The sequence below is a fragment of the Danio rerio genome, chromosome 14, assembly GCF_049306965.1.
Source record: "Danio rerio strain Tuebingen ecotype United States chromosome 14, GRCz12tu, whole genome shotgun sequence".
Lineage (NCBI taxonomy): Eukaryota > Metazoa > Chordata > Actinopteri > Cypriniformes > Danionidae > Danio > Danio rerio.
In genome coordinates this window covers 10,142,501-10,161,481 of record NC_133189.1, presented here as the reverse complement: position 1 = coordinate 10,161,481, position 18,981 = coordinate 10,142,501, and the positions used below count along the sequence as shown (strand labels likewise).

General features: G+C 35.7%; 2 protein-coding genes across 6 annotated transcripts in view; one reads left to right on the top strand and one right to left on the bottom strand.

The window, feature by feature from the left end:
• Positions 1-5,873, top strand: part of si:zfos-2326c3.2 — a 117,999-nt gene extending 112,126 nt beyond the window's left edge. For all 4 annotated transcript variants that reach the window (XM_073922543.1, XM_021481119.3, XM_009307764.5 and 1 more), the window contains 2 exons: positions 530-669; positions 5,185-5,873. In XM_073922543.1, the coding sequence (XP_073778644.1) occupies positions 530-669; positions 5,185-5,268 (224 nt within the window). In that variant the 3' untranslated portion in view covers positions 5,269-5,873. The remainder of the gene's footprint in view (positions 1-529; positions 670-5,184) is intronic.
• A 7,736-nt stretch (positions 5,874-13,609) lies between these two features.
• Positions 13,610-18,981, bottom strand: part of tmem129 (transmembrane protein 129, E3 ubiquitin protein ligase) — a 9,335-nt gene continuing 3,963 nt past the window's right edge. Inside the window, exons 2-4 of one of the 2 annotated variants that reach the window (XR_012389442.1) lie at positions 17,906-18,380; positions 16,219-17,366; positions 13,610-15,938 (exon numbers count right to left, since the gene is read on the bottom strand). Coding sequence is in view for 1 of the 2 variants with exons in the window: in NM_213447.1 (NP_998612.1) it covers positions 14,298-14,543; positions 17,207-17,366; positions 17,906-18,380 (881 nt within the window). In the remaining variant the exon portion in view is untranslated. 2 annotated transcript variants of the gene reach the window in all.

The window sequence follows — 18,981 nt, the reverse complement described above, 5'->3', positions numbered from 1 at the left end:
GACATCACAATGAAACGGCTGAGGATTCTTTGGACCAAAACTTTGAGTTGACTTTCTTTTGAGAGTCAATAACTTTATACACAGTGCACTTTCAGATATAAAGCTCAGCAGGATGTTTTGATTCACTTATTACACAGCACATGAAATGCCTTTTTTTCATTTAAATCCATAAAATGGGCACTTTATAAATGCAATTTACTCCTATAAAATCAAAGCTGATTTTTCAACAACCATTATTACAATTTTTAAATGCTGTATGTTTTTTGGGGGGCAGAAAATTACAGGGAATGGTAAGGAAATGTCCCATGAAATGTTATGTTTTTAGTGAGTTTCTAATCATCTTTATGGTTCAGATTAATATATTGATGTAGTGTTAAAATCTTTCTCATTCTTTTTCAAAGTTACTCATGTTGAATCCCTGTTTGTTCCAGCTCCACTTACTGAATAGAATATTTGTGCTTAAGTTATCATTCATGACTCCAGGTGAACTGACGTTGTTTTCTATATGTTTGATTTTGTTTTATTGTAGCTTACCTTCAGGCAAATCAGGTGATGGGATGGGGAGAGAAAGCCATTGAACTGAGATCTGCCAAGACTGGGAGTCTGGAGGGAGTCTTCATGCACAAAAAGGCTCAGAAGCTCAAGTTCCTGTGTGAAAGAAACGATAAAGTAAGGACATTTTTCTTAATATGTCACATCAAAGGAAATCTCACCAAAAATTGTCCCAGAACAAAGATCACATTTTAAAGAGTCCCATTAAAAGTGTACTTTTTTGAATATGCAATGTCATGTAGATGTTTATATATGTGAAAAAGCTTAAAACATTTTAAATGTCAAAGTTTAAGGGGTGGTCCACTACAATATCATATTTTAAACTTTAGTTGATGTAAAGTGTAGCTGTGTGAACATAAACAGCATCTCTGAAAGTAATACGCTCAAAGTTCAATGCAAAGGGAGACCTTGTTTTTTTACAGAGGAAACTTAGCAAAGCCTACTATGAATGAATTTTAGGGACTACAAAAAAATACTTACGGACTTTGAGATCACAAAGCTAAGGGGCGTGGCCAGAGGCGCTGTAATTTTACAGCAGAGGGAGCTAAAATGGCGTCCTAACGCTGCTATTTCCACAGAGCTTCTTCTGTTTCTGTATTTGGGCTTCCAAAGGACACAACACAAAGACAGAAGAGCTTACAGTTCAATATTAATTATGTTCCAGAGAATTATAAAATACATAGCAAGCATGATTTAACTAAACACAGCTTCCTGAATCTCCCAGTGCTGAATTCGGTTAAAATCTCCTCAAAAAAAGGATCAACTCCAACAAGCTGTAACAAGACTCACAACCTGTAAGTGTTTTTATTTGTTAAAGTTGATCATGACATGTACAGTGTCTAGCCTTAACAGTATGTTGTTGCAAAGATGCAAACAACGGGAAATGCTGTTTGGCACCGCTAACGATTTAGCTACAAATTCATTTTTATCAGTCAAACTGCTGTAAACACACACACACTTCACCAGCGGTTGTGTGTCTCTCAATAGGCAGCTTTTGCATGTGTTTTACATCTCAGATAATGAACTCGCAAAAGACATGTGAATGATTCATATTACTTACACATGTATATTCCGAATATATGTGAAAGACGTCGTGTAACACGTTGGGTTAAAAAAATATAGGATATTAGGCTCACCTAACTCGTGTAGCAGCAGAAAATAAATCAAGGCTCACACAGGTCTCATCCCACATCTTGTGCTTTAATCTTCAGATTGTCTGTGACCAGCACCCCATGGCTGCAGGACCAGATATATCCACACCCCCTGTCCCCATCCCCTGTGGCAGTGTTGCGTCTTGTCTGTGTATTTTGTGCTTAATTGCTGGGGTTCTTTTTTTGTCTCCCTGGTTCAGTTCCACTATACGAAAATGTATATGACAAATAAGGGCCTGATTTGACATGTGCTTCTCGTATTACACGCGTCTACAGACAGTTCTCACACACACACACACACACACACACACAATGTCGATCTCTCCTAAAGTCTCTCTCAAATCTCTCTCTCTCAATACATGCTTGCTATGTATTTTATAATTCTCTGGAACATAATTAATATTGAACTGTAAACTCTTCTGTCTTTTTGTCGATTCAGAGTTCCACATGAGGTGGTTATTAAATAGCAAATAATTTAAATATTGCGAATGTAAACATTAGGTGAGGAGGTTACACTGTAACACCATGTCCTAACAACACACTACATGACGAGATTTGCAGTAAGAAGCAATCGGGCTGACACCGATTGACACCGATACACCAGATGAAACATGACAGAAATTTGAATACAGCCATTCAGAAAAGTACACTTACTGCACTCCAACGAAATGGTAAGGTTTATGATCTAATTAATACACATTAAATCTCTTTATCATTATTAAATATAGATGCTGAATCACTGATATGATTTTGCTTGCACTGAATTACAGTTCTAAAGTTTAATATCAAATGGTTTATTTTATTTTCAAGATCTGAGGTGAACTATCTGAAGCAGCTTTCAGTAGTATGGCAATTAGTGTCATGTAAATTGCCATTCAAACTTACATAATTAGCATTTAACACTAAATTAAGCATATGAGGTGTACTTGAGGTGATCATTGTCAATTTATCTGGTTGATCTACTACTAGAAATAGAAGCTGTTTCTAAAATATAAATTTCAGGTGATGGTTAAGACAAAAAATATTGAAAATATTCCTTCTATGGCGTGCCGTAGCTTTTATTTAGAACACTGTTTAAATCAGCCTTTTGGCTCGACAGTCAGACACACTCCTGTTGTTGTCATCAATCTGGCAACATGCTCTTGCGTTTGTTTTAAAACAGGTGTGCAATACCTAGTTCAACCACTGGGTGTCAAACTTACATATTGCACCTTTAACTAAATAGATAAAGAGAGGGAGAACGATGAATGCTTGAATGCTTTTGACAGAGATCATCATTTTGAATTTAACATAACCTTCTGTTTCTTTATTTTATTGCTAAGCTATAAGCTAAAATTAAATGATTTAATGAAATGTTTTAAGTGAATCAGACTTTAAATGTAAGATATGCGAGCAAATCAAGGTGGAGAAGCTCGCCTAGTGTATTCCGCATTGAACTTTATTGTGTTATAAATGGGATTATTTGTTTTTACTGTTGTAAGTTCATTGTTAAATATTAGAAACGACACCACATTAGCTAAAATGATTTCTAATATTACCATATAAATTAGGAAATTACCCATGGCAAATTTTATATGTACGGTTTGCTATACATTTGGCCCACAGCCCTTAATCAAGTTTACTTTTTGGAAAACCTCTGCTCTAGAAGAAGAAAAAAAAAAAAAAAWTATATATATATATATATATATATATATATATATTATTTAATTTTTCGTTTTCACTATTTAATATAATTTCTTTTTACCCTGTGAATGTATTCATATTTTCTAAAATCTTTCCTGAGTGTTATTTCCCAGATACTTTTTTTTTCTAAACACATTTTGACATAATTCATAAGATAATAGTTTCAATAACTAATTTCTTTTGTCATTGCATGATGACAGTGCATAATATTTTACTGGTTGCCATTAAAAGCTTAATTAGATTAACTAGGCAAGACAATTGTGGTTTGTTATGTAGCCAGTCAAAAAAAAAAAAAAAAAACTATATCTATATATATAAATATATATATATAGATATATAGAATTATATTAATTATATATATATATATAATTAATTTTATATATATATATATATATATATATATATATATATATATATATATATATATATATATATAAATAATAATATATTAGGGATGTAACGGTATCAGAATTTCACGGTACGGTAATACCTCGGTATGAATGTCACGGTACGGTATTTATTGAATCATTTACAGGAAAAAACAAAACTTATGAAAATACTCCAAAAAGTGCCAAAAGTGTCAATGACATACAAATTAGTCATCTATCTGTAAGCTTTGAAACAGGAACTTCAATTTTAATAACAAAAAAATATTAAACCATGTAAAAAAATTAAGTTTCAATTTAGTATTGTAGAAAACTCGTCACATTCAACATTTAATCACTCACTCACTTAGATAGAGATGGGTTTAAAGGAAAATTATCATATAAATATAATCTGGTAAAAGCTGGTATCTCTGGGTATTTACAATATCCCCTGCAACAGAAAAAAACCCTCTCATTTGGGACTGAGGTTTCTGGGACAAGAGAGATATGACTTGGCCCATGTTGACAGCAGTGGGTAACATTGTGCATTGTCTTTCCCCCACTTGAGAGGACAAACCATGAGTGAGATAGAGATCTCATGTCTGCATCAATCTGAACAGTGTGCTGTGTTTCTGCAGTCCCCATGACTGATTATTAGTCGTATTCCCCAACTTGCAGGCATGTGCACACACAGTGCTCAACCTGTGCAGTGCACATGCCCTTTTTAGTCTTGGATAGAAAGTTCCCTTCCAAAGTGATCAAAAGTGCCCCCGCGACGCGACATATCCCCGCTTTACAGTACGCGCGCAACAACACAGCTAATCAGTACGCGCGCGACAACACCGCTGATAAGAACTCGCGCGACAACACTGCTATTCAGTACGCGCGCGGCGACAACACCCGCTTTAGGGTTTTCCAACTCTTTTTCATCCCCGCTTCTAGCAACACACTCCATTTCCGCATTACTGGATCTGTAGCGACAACAGACCGCAAGGGATTATGGCCAAGCCTGGGCTGATGGGAATTGTAGTTTCCGGTACCTCCCGTTCGCTTCATTCGCCTGAGCAAATTTTCTCAGAAGACCTATAGTTTTATCGAGTCATGCGACTACGGTAATATCGCAAAAAAATAATATTGCGGTATGACGGTATTTACAATACCGTTACATCCCTAATATATATATATATATATATATATATATATATATATATATATATATATATATATAATTAAGAGGGCTAATAATATTTTGAAGACATTACAAACTTCTACTTTCAAACTTATATACACACATAATGAGCTTTAGGTTTATATGATCTGAGAAAATTAAAGAGGTTAAAGAGTTAAAGAGGTTGTTTGTGCATTAGAAGTAATTAAAAGATTAGGAAAGTATGACATTAAAAGACTGACCTACTGAATGTGTTTCTCTGCAGGTGTTTTTCGCTTCAGTCCAGTCTGGAGGCAGCAGTCAGATCTACTTCATGACATTAGGACAGAACTCCCTCTTCAGCTGGTGATCTGTGCCTTTGATTACTCACTAAAGACTGTGTTTATATCCTACAACCAACATCCCTGCAAATAGGGTTCGACATGTAAACATTTTCATGGAAATGATACATATGTATACACATATAATAAGAATAATACATGTAAAATACGTGATTTATTGCATTCTGTCTGACAGTGTCAGCATGTGGTCTTGTTCTGCGCTTTATTCCCAAAACAAACGCCTTGTTTTGGATTTGAACTTCTTTATTTTTGTTCATTTCAAATGTTACATGAAAAACTTGATTTTTTTTTGTAGTCCTAATACTTAATTATTTTATTCTATAATAATAATAACCATGGCTGGTACACGGTTTGGTGTAAAACCGATACTAAAAGCTAGTAAATGAATGACTAACTGTTGTACTATTATACAGTCCACTGTTGTAGCATGTTGTTTTGGAGGAGAAATGGCAATATGAAGAAATGAAATGATACAATAACTGCACTTTCACCTTGACGTTTAGGGACTTTTCAGGTAAATCAATTCAATAGTAAGTACTTTTCTTTATTATAACTTTAGACATGCTATAACACACATAACTATACAATAAACATTAATATAAACGTTTTTTAACCGATTGGTTACAAGTCTTTTGCATGCAGACTGAACATTATAGAAGTCTGAATATCATTTATTTCTATACTCTGCTGGTCAAGAAAATCGAATCTGAGAAAGTATATATTGGTTGTGAATGGTAAAATACAACGGGCACAGAGATTTAAGTGCGTGTAGAGAAGTGTGTCTTGACGCAGGTGATGTTGGTTTCTTAGCTTATATTGAAGAACGTGAATGGAGAACAGAAAAGAACCAGGAAGTAGGAGAAGAGAAAGAGTTTTAAAGAAAGTCGTAATTCTGGAATGAAGAGTTGTGGAAAAGAGTTATAGTTGTATTTGCATCAAATGTACTCAGCACACGTGATGCAAAACTTCTGAAGCATTCCTTGAATATCAGATGAAGACAGACTGCATTGCTTTAATACAGACTTATGAAAGTTTTGCAGAACATCAGTAAAATGTTAAATATGTCCACTAGTAAATGAGCATTAAAGGGATTGTTGACCTAAAACTAAATATTTGGTCATTTACTCGCTCTCAAGTCGTTTCAAAGCTCTTTGACTTTCTTTTTTTTCTGTTAAACACAAAAGAAGATATTTCGAAGAATGCTGGAAACCTGTAAAAATTTAGCTACATTGTAATTGTTTTTCCTGCACTGTTAGAAAAAAAGATACGCGAGCTGACACTGAGGTGGTAATTTTAGGTACAAATTTGTACCTAAAAGGTCCATATTAACACCTCAAGGAAACATATCAGTACCTAAAAAGTACAAAGGTGTTCCTCTTAAATTTTTTAGGTACTAATATATACTTTTGAGGAACCAATATGCAAGCTTTAAGTCTAAATGTGTACCTTTTGAAAAGGTACCACCACAGTGACAGCTCACGTACCTTTATTTCTGAGAGTGTACCAAATCAATGGTTACAAGTTTCTAACATTCTTCAAAATAACTTATTGTGGGTTTAACAGAAGAAAGAAACTCATTAAAGTTTGGAACCACTTGAGGTTGAGTAACTACAGTGCGTAAATGTATTTATTTGCATGATCTCTTTAAAGGCATGTACAGTACGTCAAACGGAATGTTGTGGCTGTAGATCATATGAAGGATGCACTGATTTCAGGAATAGACCGTCTCAGTATATAACCTGTTCATAAAGCTGAAACATATGATTTTCTTTTATACAGATTTAGTTGTTTTGTATACTGAAGTACTGATTCATTGTCTTTCTGTTTGTTTTGTTTGTTTTTTGCAATATTAGGAATCTAATGCAGTAAAAAGCAGCTTGTGCAGACTTTTCAGTTCATAAACAGATAAAAAGAGGGGCTAATAATTCAGGGGGTTCAATAATTCTGACTTCAACTGTATATAAATTAGTTTTGCTTTGATTTGTTTGGTTTTGTTTGTTCTTTCTTTGGCCAGGCAGGACATGTCTATTAAGTATATTCTCAATTGTGCCTTAAAGGGTTAGTTAACCCAAAAATATTGTTTAACCCCCTGACATTTGTCTTTGAAACACATATTAAGAGAACAATCTACTTTTTTGTTTTTTGAAAATAGACTGACTTTACAGCTCACCTAGAGTTAAACCGCTGACTTTTACTATTTTTGAGTTCATTCAGCCGATCTCTGGGTCTGGTGAGAGCACTTTTAGTAGCTTAGCATAAATCACTGAAAGCGAATTGACCATTAGCATCTCGCTTTTTAGTTTTAATTGTTGAACAAGATGCTAATCATCTAATCTGATTTATGCTAAGTTAAGCTAAACGTGGAGATTGTCTGAATAGATGAAATGAAATGGTAAAACTAAACTGTTTAAAAGTCTCATGAAACTAAAATAAAAAAAATTTAGATGTTAGTATCATTATTGTTCGTTTTAAAGATGTCTATAAGCCAAGTGGGCACCGAAACAGTGACAAAATCCACATTTAGAAGATATAAAAGTGACGTAAAAATGTAAAGCTAGTAATTTGTCACTTTCACCTAAATGGATGAATGATTTTATTCACGTCACCTCCTACTTCATTTTCTCATCAAATCATGACCAATCAAATGCTTCCTGGTATCTGACATGCCCTGCCCCTTTTTTCATTTGATGCGCTGGTAGTCGACCACTCTCACTGGCAGAGCTGTGATAAAACAAAACGCTATTAGCTGTGTTTTAAAAAAGGGGAGGGGCTACACTGTCATACACTTTCTTCGTGTTTCTGTTGAGATTGTCAAATATCGAATAAAAGATGCTCATTTCAAAGCGCTTCATGGGACCTTTAACTCTAGAGGACTTGTAAAATTCACAAAAATTTCCAAAAAAAAAACAAAAAAAGGATATTTCCTTTAAGATATTTTAGATGGAAATGAGAGAGCTCTCTGAAGCTTCATAGACAGCAATGCTCCCAATTAGTCCATAAAAATACCAAAAAAAGCATCCTGAAAACAGTTCATGTATCTTCAGAATATTATCAAGTTACAAGAATACTTCTGTGTGCATAAAACAAAAACTGACGACTTTATTCAACAGTTTATTCTCCTCAGTGTCAGTATAGGGTGCACGTTCATGCCCACACGCGTGACTTTCTTTGTTTTAAAGCACAAACGCATCTGAATTTTGAAACGCACCCTATAATGACACTGACAACAACTCAGAGTAATTAAGAACTTAATGATATTTTCGGCGGAACTAACCCTGTGTTCTGAATGGCATTTGGCATAATCTTAGACTTTATAAACGTAAACATCTTTCAATTGGATTCTGATTGAAAGTTCAAATATTTGTTTTTGTTTTTGTCATGTTGGTCAAACATCTGAAGTCAGTATTCTGCTTTTTCGCTCAAGGAAATGCTAATGCTAATTTAATTAAACTCTTTTTATATTTGTAACCGTATAATTTACCTGTACATTACTGTATATATTACTAAATGCTCTTTTATGTACAATCATCTTGCATAACAGTGCTATATTCTTTGTGTATTTGTCAAAACAACTTTTTTTTGTGGGGTTAGACAGTAACAACACAAAACTGCATATATATATATATATATATATATATATATATATATATATATATATATATATATATATTGTGTCATAAATGACTGATCTCAATGAATTCAGCCAAATAAATGCTTTAAAAATACTTGAACGGGTCAGCATGTCTTTAGCTGTTTTATATTATAAGGATAGTTTACTCACTATTACTCAAGTGCTTCCAAATGTTTGAGTTTCTTTATTCTGTTGAAGATATTTTGAAGAAAGCTAAAAACCAATGACTTCTATAAAAGGATTTCAACATATTTCAAAATAACTTCTTTTGTGTCTTTTGAGACAGAAAGAAACTCAAACCGGTTTGGAGCAAGTGAACTATGAGTAAATGATTATAGAATTTTCAATACATGATGTGCAGGATCTTTTCATTTCACTTAAATGACCTTAATGCCACTGACCCAGATACCAAATAGGTCACAACAAGCTAAATGTGTTTTCTGCAAGCCCAACATACTTAGGGAATGACTCGATAGAACAAATATACTTTGTATTTAATAAAGAAAAGATTTGAGATTATTTTAACCACCTTTTCCTCAAAGAAACACTTGTTTGAATGAAAATAATACACAATTAAATTGTCCTTTATATATTTGAATTCATCAAAAGAATAATGGAAAATCAAGATTCTGAAGGGGTTTGAATCTGAATTAAAGGGACAGTGCACTTCAAAATGAAAACTCACTCAAGTGGTTCAAAACAGATATGAACTTATTCTGTTTAACACAAAACACCATTTACAGTGCATCCGGAAAGTATTCATAGCGCTTCACTTTTTCCACATTTTGTTTATGTTACAGCCTTATTCCAAAATGGATTAAATTCGTTTATTTCCTCAGAATTCTACACACAATACCCCATAATGACAATGTGAAAAATATTTTTTGAAATTGTTGAAAATTTATTAAAAAAAAAAAGCTGAAAAATCACATGTACATCAGTCAGGGCTCACCAATAAGGACTGCCCGATGGCCCGGGGCCAGTGTGAGAGATGCTCGGGACGGTAGATAGAATCGTTACTGGCCCAATCTCTTGACTATTTGTCAATTGCGTGCAAATACAGTCTTCGAATTGAGAAAATCTAAATTTGTGCTTTTAAGTCTTTGAATGCTATCTTATCTGTGAAGTCGTAAACACCAAATTGCTTTTTGTTTCCTCTTATCTAGCTGGATGTTGTGAGCACGTTATTTTTTGCCATAACCTGGTAAAAACCAGTACAGCAAAGAGACGGCAACATGACGACAAAATCAAATTATGAGGCTAAAAGAAAACATCTGTTTACATGGTTACAACACGACGGAAAAATGAAGTGATGTTTTGCATAGTTTAACCCTAACCCTAATCCTTAAAGTTGAACCCTGTAAGTATTCACAGCCTTTGCCGTGAAGCTTTAAATTGAGCTAAGGTACATTCTGTTTCCACTGATCATTCTTGAGATGTTTCAGCTTAACTGGAGTTTACCTGTGGTAAATTCAGTTGATTGGGCATGATATGTAAAGGCATCCACCTGTCTATATAAGGTGACAGGGTTTACAGTGCATATCAAAGCACAAACCAAGCATGAAGACAAAGGAATTGTCTGTAGACCTCCAAGACAGGATTGTCTCCAGGCACAAGGCTGTGGAAGGTTACAGAAAAACTGATGCTGCTCTGAAAGATCCAATAAGCACAGTGGCCTCCATCATCCGTAAGTGGAAGATGTTTAAACCACCAGGACTCTTCCTAGAGCTGGCCGGCCATCTTTGCTGAGTGATTGGGGGAGAAGGGCCTTAGTCAAGGAGTTGATTAAGTCTGAGCTCTAGCATTCTTCTGTGAAGGAAGTAAAACGTTACAGAAGAACAACCATCTGTGCAGCAATCCACCAATCAGGCCTGTATGGTAGAGTGGCCAGACGGAAGCCACTCCCCACCTGGAATTTGCCAAAAGGCACCTGAAGGACTCTCTGAGAATAAAACTGAACTCTTTGGAGTGAATGCCAGGCGTTACGTTTGGAGAAAACCAGGCACCGCTCATCACCAAGCTAATACCATCCCTACAGTGAATCATGGTGGTGGCAGCATCATGCTATGGGGATGTTTTTCAACAGCATGAACTGGAAGACTAGTCAGGATAGAGGAAAAGATGAATGCAGCAATGCACAGAGACATCCTGAATGAAAACCTGCTTTAGAGGTCTCTTGACCTCAGACAGGGGCGACGGTTCATCTTCCAGCAGGTCAATGACCCAAAGTACACCGCCAAAATATCAATAGAGTGGCTTCACAACAACTCGATAAATGTACCCGAGTGGCCCAGCCAGAGCCCAGACCTAAATCCTATTGAACATCTCTGGGGAGATCTGAAAACGGCTGTATACCATCACTTCCCATCCAACCTGACAGAGCTGGAGAGGTACTGCGAAGAGGAATGGGCAAAGATTTCCAAAGACAGGTGTGCCAAGCTTGTGACATCATATTCAAAAAGACTTGAGGCTGTAATTGCTGCCAAAGGTGCATCAACAAAGTATTGAGCAAAGATTGCGAATACTGATGTACATGTGATTTTAGGTTTTTTAATTTTTAATAAATTTGCAACAATTCAAAAGAATCGTTTTTTCACATTGTCATTATGGGGTATTGTGTGTAGAACCTTGAGGAAATAAATTAATCCATTTTGGAATGAGGCTGTAACATAAACGATGTGGGAAAAGTAAAGAGCTATGAATACTTTCCAGATGCACTGTATTGAGAATAATGTTCTATATTAACATTCATAGACAAATTTAAAAAAAAATTAAGTCAATAGTTTTTTTAGGAGAATGTTTTAAAAAAGATTCTTTTGTGTTGAACAGAAGGAAGAAACTCAAACCTGATTGTAACTAGAGATTCCTTTTTAGGTAAACTATCCCTTTAAGGTGACATTCTGAAGACAACAGGAGATATACAGACTGAATGAAAAGCACACATCCTAACACAAAGCTTCATATAAATATCTACATTCTTGCTGAATTCTGGAATTTGGTACTTAATCATAGTCGTACATTATGAGAACTGGTTCATTTAAAATTCATAAATTGTAAATGCAATGATTACCAGATATTAATAGCATATGCATAGACAAATATCTCAATATTCAATGATGCGTTTATTGTCATTTAACTGGTCTTATGTAAACTAGTTTATTCAACCTGCTGACCGATAGTGTTTCTGACCATTTAGCTGCTTTAATATGATCTTTCTATTACTGTAGGTTTAAGATGTCCATGTGATTTTCTGTGATTCTCTTCCGGTCCACAGATTTGTGCATTTCTATAGACCAATTACCAACCTACGTCACACATGACGTCACACGGGTCCCCGGTTGCAAAAAAAAAAAAAAAAAAAGACAGGCAGCAATAGTAAAGATGTCATGTAGGATGCTAAATTTGATTAGCTTTTACCATACACCACACTGCTTTAATGCTAACTGCAAACTTCTTTGGCTAAAAGGAAGCTGAATGAAGTGACGACCTGATTAGAAAGGCTGGACTCTGCAGTTCTCATGTTATATCAGGTAAGTTCACTCTATGCTGAATCATACACATTACTCGTTTTTTGATTGCAGAAACTTTTAGAGATTAAGATTTCTGCATAAACAGTTAAACAGGTTTAATTAAATTGCGGACACTGAATGCTAAAAACTAAACGTGAAAGTGTAAGTTATTGAGGTAAAGTTGGTTTTATGTTCATTCATTCATTCAGTGACAACTTGTGAAAAACTCTGTATATTGTTTACCACGACACTTTGAATATTCGGTCTGAAATAACCTGCAGGTGTGACTTGAAAACAACATTAACACTGTGACTGTGATCAGTGTTGTACTTTGATAGTCATTGGCTGCTAATATGATTTCGCTATTTAGAGTTTGCAAATAATACTTTTTTGAAATTATATTATTAAGGAGAAAGTCCAAATGTGCGAATATAAAACCAACTTTATCTCTATGTGTGCGTTCACATACCCTGCTGTACAGGTGCAGTTCGCTGTCAGAATGCAGTCGTTTGGTGTGTTGGTGATTAATTACCCAGGTTTGTACAGTTCCGTCTTCTTTCCTTGTCTTTGGCTAGGCAGAATCTCATTTTTTTTAGCACTAAAGTGCATTATTTTTTGCACATGACCACACAGAACAAATCTGTTGGCAAGACTTGTAGACCTTTAACTTCTCTCTTGTAAAATCACTTGGATCTTCAATGAGAGTTGTATATTTCAGGCTGAATGCTTGGCCATTTCTTCTTATCCAAATCACTGTATGTATCACTGGGTGACGATCTATTATAATACGCTGAAAGCATTATGTAAAAAATATATATAATGTGTGATCAATGTATCTTATTTCTAAGACAACACCAAACTGTGTACTGCATCGGATGTCATTCCCTCACTGTAAATGCTAGTCCTCTGGGTTTCTTTCTGCCACCTCCCTGCGCACACATGCTGAATGTGTACAAACATGGTAATTGGTCTATAGAAACAATATTAATGGATAAAATCTCAGTGGTCAGGCGTCAGTAATAACTGTAATCACAACATTATGTGAAAGCTCCTACTGTCCCCAGAACAGTCCAGTCAGTCCAGTCCAGTTCAGTCCAATAAATGCCTTACTATGAAATGCAAATGATTACTTTAGTTTTGTGTTTGATTTCTATCAATTTACATAGTTTCGAATAGAGAATAAAATAAAAGAAGAATTATACAAATAAATGTATTCATTTATTTTATTTTCGGCTTAGTCCCTTTACTAACCTGGGGTCACCTCAGTGGAATGAACCGCCAACTTATCCAGCACATCCACAGCGGATGCCCTTCCAGCTGCAACCCAAAAAAAGTCTCAACAATTTCAGTTCAAGCTGGCTTTAAATGAGAAGTTGCTCTCTGCATTGGTTGAATAATGGAAAGCTCTTACCAATTTGCTTAGCAAAATCCAGAAGTTGACTTTTTTTACGGGCAATTCTGAAATTTGACGGTTTCAGAACTATCACAAACCATTTTGCGCAATTTTGTCATATCATTCATGTCTAGCACGCATGTCTATCCGGTTAACAACAGTGTCAAGTTGAGCGCAGATCAGCCGGCCACCAACTTCAACACTGTGACTTTATCTTCAATTCAATCAGGCACGTTCGCTCCCAAAGAAAAATGTCTGAAGTGCAACAAGCAATGTGATGATGTAGAACAAAAAGATTTGTCCATACGGTATAAAACTGAATGTCTGTCCATACAATGACATTTTTTGCATTGTAGTATTGTCGTGTTTCTTTCTTCAATTTTTAGGATGAGATAACGTTGAGCTCTTGAGGTTTGGTCGGATTCACCATTGCTTTGGAGGCACAGAGGTTTAGAAAGAACCACGTAGTAGGTTTTGTGTTGCAAAGGTCTTCACATCAAGCATTCATTCAATGGGACAAACATCCAAGATGCAGAACTTGGCCCTGCAAGTAGGACATGGGACCCTGCTGCTCAGCCATGTCTCCGGCTGCTGCTGGTCCTGTCGACTGGCAAACCATTTGCCCATACATGTCAGACACCACATGGGGCGACAGTAACACTGCTGGCATTCGCCCTCATCGCTCTGGCAGAGACGCAGAAGCTTCACGTTGGCATTAACTTGCATGCATCCGATGCAAGGTTCAAGCTCCTAAGAGGAAAGCAAAGACTTATAAATCTCATTTGTAGAATTAAAAGGCACTTAAAATAGCAGGATTTATTCAAATCTGTGTTCTGAATACTTGAATTTAGCGCCGTTCAAATAGAGGTTAAAAAGAAGAAATATCATGTACAGAATAAATGACAATGTACAGATAAAACTTGTGCACAACCTCCAATAAGATACACAATATATAGAATATACAATAACAGGTCCAATTTCTTAATGCAGGTTATGAATCATCCATCAAGTAACAATGAATGATTTATGAATTCCCTTTTGTGCCCAACTTTATATTAAAGGCAGGGTTTCTGTAGATATCATAATGTCAAATTTAAAACTTTAAGACCTTTTAAAGACCATTAAGTATTAAATTTAAGACCTATACAATATCAAAAACACGCAAGAGAAAATGCAAAAAAAAAAAAAAAAAAAATCACAAAATTTGTGGTAAAATAAAATTATTTACATTGAACAATACTAAAGACAGGTTAAATGCACCATTGAACTACAGGAAAAAAACTATTTTATGCTTGATTTATAATTTCGCCTGGTGCTGCAACGCGCACCTCCAAGTACACCTCACGAAACGGCGAGGTTTTTATACTTGACGCTTTCGCCAATTTTAAAATGACAGGGGGCGATCAGAAGAAACCCACTGTAAAGTCAGACAGATAAAGTGGGAGGTTTCCAGAACTACGTCATATCATTAATATTGTTCAAGATTTTAAAACAAATTATTTTTTATTTTATTTTTAGAATTAATTATAATGATTACAAAGTTGGGCAATGGGGTGGTGGGGTGTGTAGAATTTGCATTTAATTTTTATTATGGCAAGAATAAAAGGGAAAAAAAAATTCTTCTTTTTTTTTTATTTTGCCCACTCCACACTTTACACATTACTGTCTGGCTAGTTTGTCCTCTACTTATAAACTGAAAAGGCGATAATTGTCCAACAATCCTGTCCATTATCACCAAGAAACTGGGAAATCAGTATAATGTAACCCAATAGGTTCAAATATTATTTTCCAGCTATCAAAGGCATAATTTGTTATTTATGGCCTACTCACACTATGCTATCCGAACCGTGCCCAGGCCCGTTTCCCCGATCGTTTGGGAAGTGTGAATGCGCTGAAACAGGCTCAAGCGCGGTTCACTTGGGCTTTGGCGCGGAGCGCTTGTGTATGAGTCAAAACGCGCCTAAGCCCGAAACTGAAAGCAAGACGTGACTTTTAAGGGACTGTTTCACATGGATTTATTAATCATTCTTACCGTTCAATGAAGCAAACTCCTCACTGCACCACAGCAGTCGTACTGTTTCAGACAAAATATCTTCAAAGTGTTTTATATTCAAATCAAACGCGGCGCTGCACGATCTGTTCACGCTGCCAGCCGAAATCATGTTGCACGCACCGAAAGTGAACCTCCGCAAACATGCCAGAATCGCTGCGAGCACTGAGTTCAATAACAGAAAGCTGATTGGCTAATGCATGTTGGTTTCATTTGTAGTTGTAATACCGCAGATTACATTAGGACTAGTAAAATAAAGAACTAAAACACCCCTAAAACAAAGCAACAACATAGAAAAAAAGAATTTAAATGAGCATTAGATGTAGCGGTACATGGACATCGGAAAAATAAGGCCCGTGCAAAAATATTAAAGACATAGAACTGCAAATTTAAGACTTTTTAAGGCCTAAAATTATGGCCCAATCCCAATTCTACCTCACACTATGCTATCCGAACCCGTGCCCAGATTTGTTTGAGAAGTGTGAATGCTCTGAATCGGGCTCAGGCGCAGTTCAGTTGGCTTGCCCTGGTCCGATTGGAAGAGGTGTGCCACAGCGCAGTTCACTTGGGCTTTGGAGCGGTAGGCTTGTAGTGTGTGTAAAGCGTGCCTGGGCCCGAAACTGAAGACACCAGGTCATTTTTAGGGGACTGTTTCATATGGATTTATTAGTCATTCGTACTGTTCAATGAATGTAAACTGTTGTAATTCATTACAGACACAAACCCCTCACTGCACGTCAGCTGCACCTCCTAATACCCTCAACACAAGAACTTTTATGTTAATTTATGAGTGTAAAAAGTGATAGATCTGTTCAGCAAAGTGTTTGACTGTGTGTCACTGCATTCCAAATGACTAAAAATAATACAAAACGATATAACTAAAGCAATGTACACTGTGCTGAGCGAGAGCGCTTCTCTTCCTGTTAAAATGAACAACCGCATCATCGATGATGTAAGTGTGCTCATGTCCGGTGGGTAAAAAATGCAATGTGAGTGCAGGCTGAGGGGGAGAAGGGATAGGGGACAGTCGCGCTTTGGCACAGTTCAAAGCAATGTTATACTTGTATATACATATATGTTTATACATTATTTTAGGAGAGAACTGCAAAGTGTTTAGCATAGTCTTTATCATTACTTTAGTCTTACTAATATTCCAGAGGACTGTAAATGACTATAGAAGAAATTATCATTAGGATTTACTTTTACTGCTGATCCTCACATGCTTTGCCTTCAGTAGTTCATGTCTACAAAAAAAAATGGCACACAGTATTGACAGTATTTTGCCAAGAATGTGCTGACAGTCCCTGAATGACTGAAGCATCTGAGCCTGCAAAAAAAAGTGTTTACTTGTTTTAGTGCTCACCTGGCCACTTGGACACTTGTAAACAACATTCATCCTCACATATGACTTGAAGGTCTCCAGAAAGAGCTCACTCATTGTCAGATGGATGACAACATTGGCAGCGTTTCTGATGGGTGCGTGCAGTTTCTCCTGCAGCTCGGCATACTCTGTGGATTTCAGCCTGCAAACCAAAGTACAGAATCACTTGCAATACCATTTAAGATGTTTAAAAAAGGGTACATCCATTTCTTAAAGAGACAGTCACCCAAAAATGGAAATTCTGACTTATTAACTTAGCCTTACCTGACTTTATTTCTCTTATTGAACAAAAATGTAAGATATTTGCAGAAAGCTGTAATTATTTACTTCAATAGTATTTGTTTTTTTCTACTATGGAAGTCAAAGATTACAGGTTTACAAGTAAACAAACAAAGGGTGATTAAATAATGACAGAATTAAGAATCTGGGGTGAACTATCCCTTTAAACTTTTTTTCGAAACACTTTGTTAATATTTTTTCCAGAATACATTTAAAACATTGTTTTTAAACACATTGTGGGGGTTTTAAAAATAAATAAAACACAATATAAGGATTTTGTAAAATAATAAGGAAGATTAATGAAAATAAAAAAATAAAATGAAAAGTAAAGTAAATAAATAAAAACCAATAAAACCAAAACATAAAAGAGACACCAAACATGAACTTTAAATGTGAACTTACCTTATGTCAAAGGACTTGACTCTGGGATTGATACTACCAACAGTGATGGTGACGATTTGCACTGGTGTGTTTAAATCAGGTGATAGGCTGTGATGCTTGGAGTCTGTGACGGTCAAATGACAGTCCTGATGCAACGCAACATGCAAAGAATACGTCGTGACCTTCATCACCCAAGTATCAGTCACGATAACCCTTGCACTTGGAGAACCGGAAGCAAATTTATCGATGCGCCGAAATTCTGTGTTGATTGAGGACGCGACAGCCCGCCAGCTGGACTGTGGTAAGGCATGTACGCTTAGTGCCTTACATATGGGGTGATTTGCCCATCCACGTCTGGACCAATAGAAAGCAAGGGCGCAGCTCAAAAGCTGGATGACCAGTGAAAGCCCAAAGTACATTTGCCATCCCTGACTTGCATGGTGGACGTACATGAGATTCTGTTCTGGGGCAGCAAAACACATTCCTATGTAGTATCCTGAAAAACACAGAAAAACACACCTAATGACCTAAAATCTACACAGAGCAATGCTGCTTTGAGAAAACTTTCAAATAAGGAAAAAAACACAAACCATTACATGCCTGATTTATTTTAGAAATCGGACCACGAAAATGAAGCGAAACTATTTTTTCTTACAAAATCATTGTTAGCCTCATTTTTAAGTGCTAATTTAATGTTGAAGACATGATCTAGTAGCACATTTATTGAAAATAGACAATTACTGATTAGTAAACACCATCTACTTATAGGAAATATTTTATTTTTCCTTGTTTTACAGACCTGTTTTTTAGTCTGAAATGCATTTTAGTGAAATGCATTACTTAAGTGTCTTTTGAAATGCATTACTTATGTGACATATTTTGCACAATAGTAATATTTTTTCCAGACACATGTTTATAAAAGTTATGTCCTAACTGAATTATTCATAGTTTAATATGAACTCTGGACCCTGCATCTCAAATGTAAGAAACAGGGAAGGAAATATATATTATATTATTTGCTTATTGGTTGTATTATTTATGAATCAATCTTTGCATTAATGGTAAATGTTTTGTTGTTGTCGTTCAATTTTTAGTTT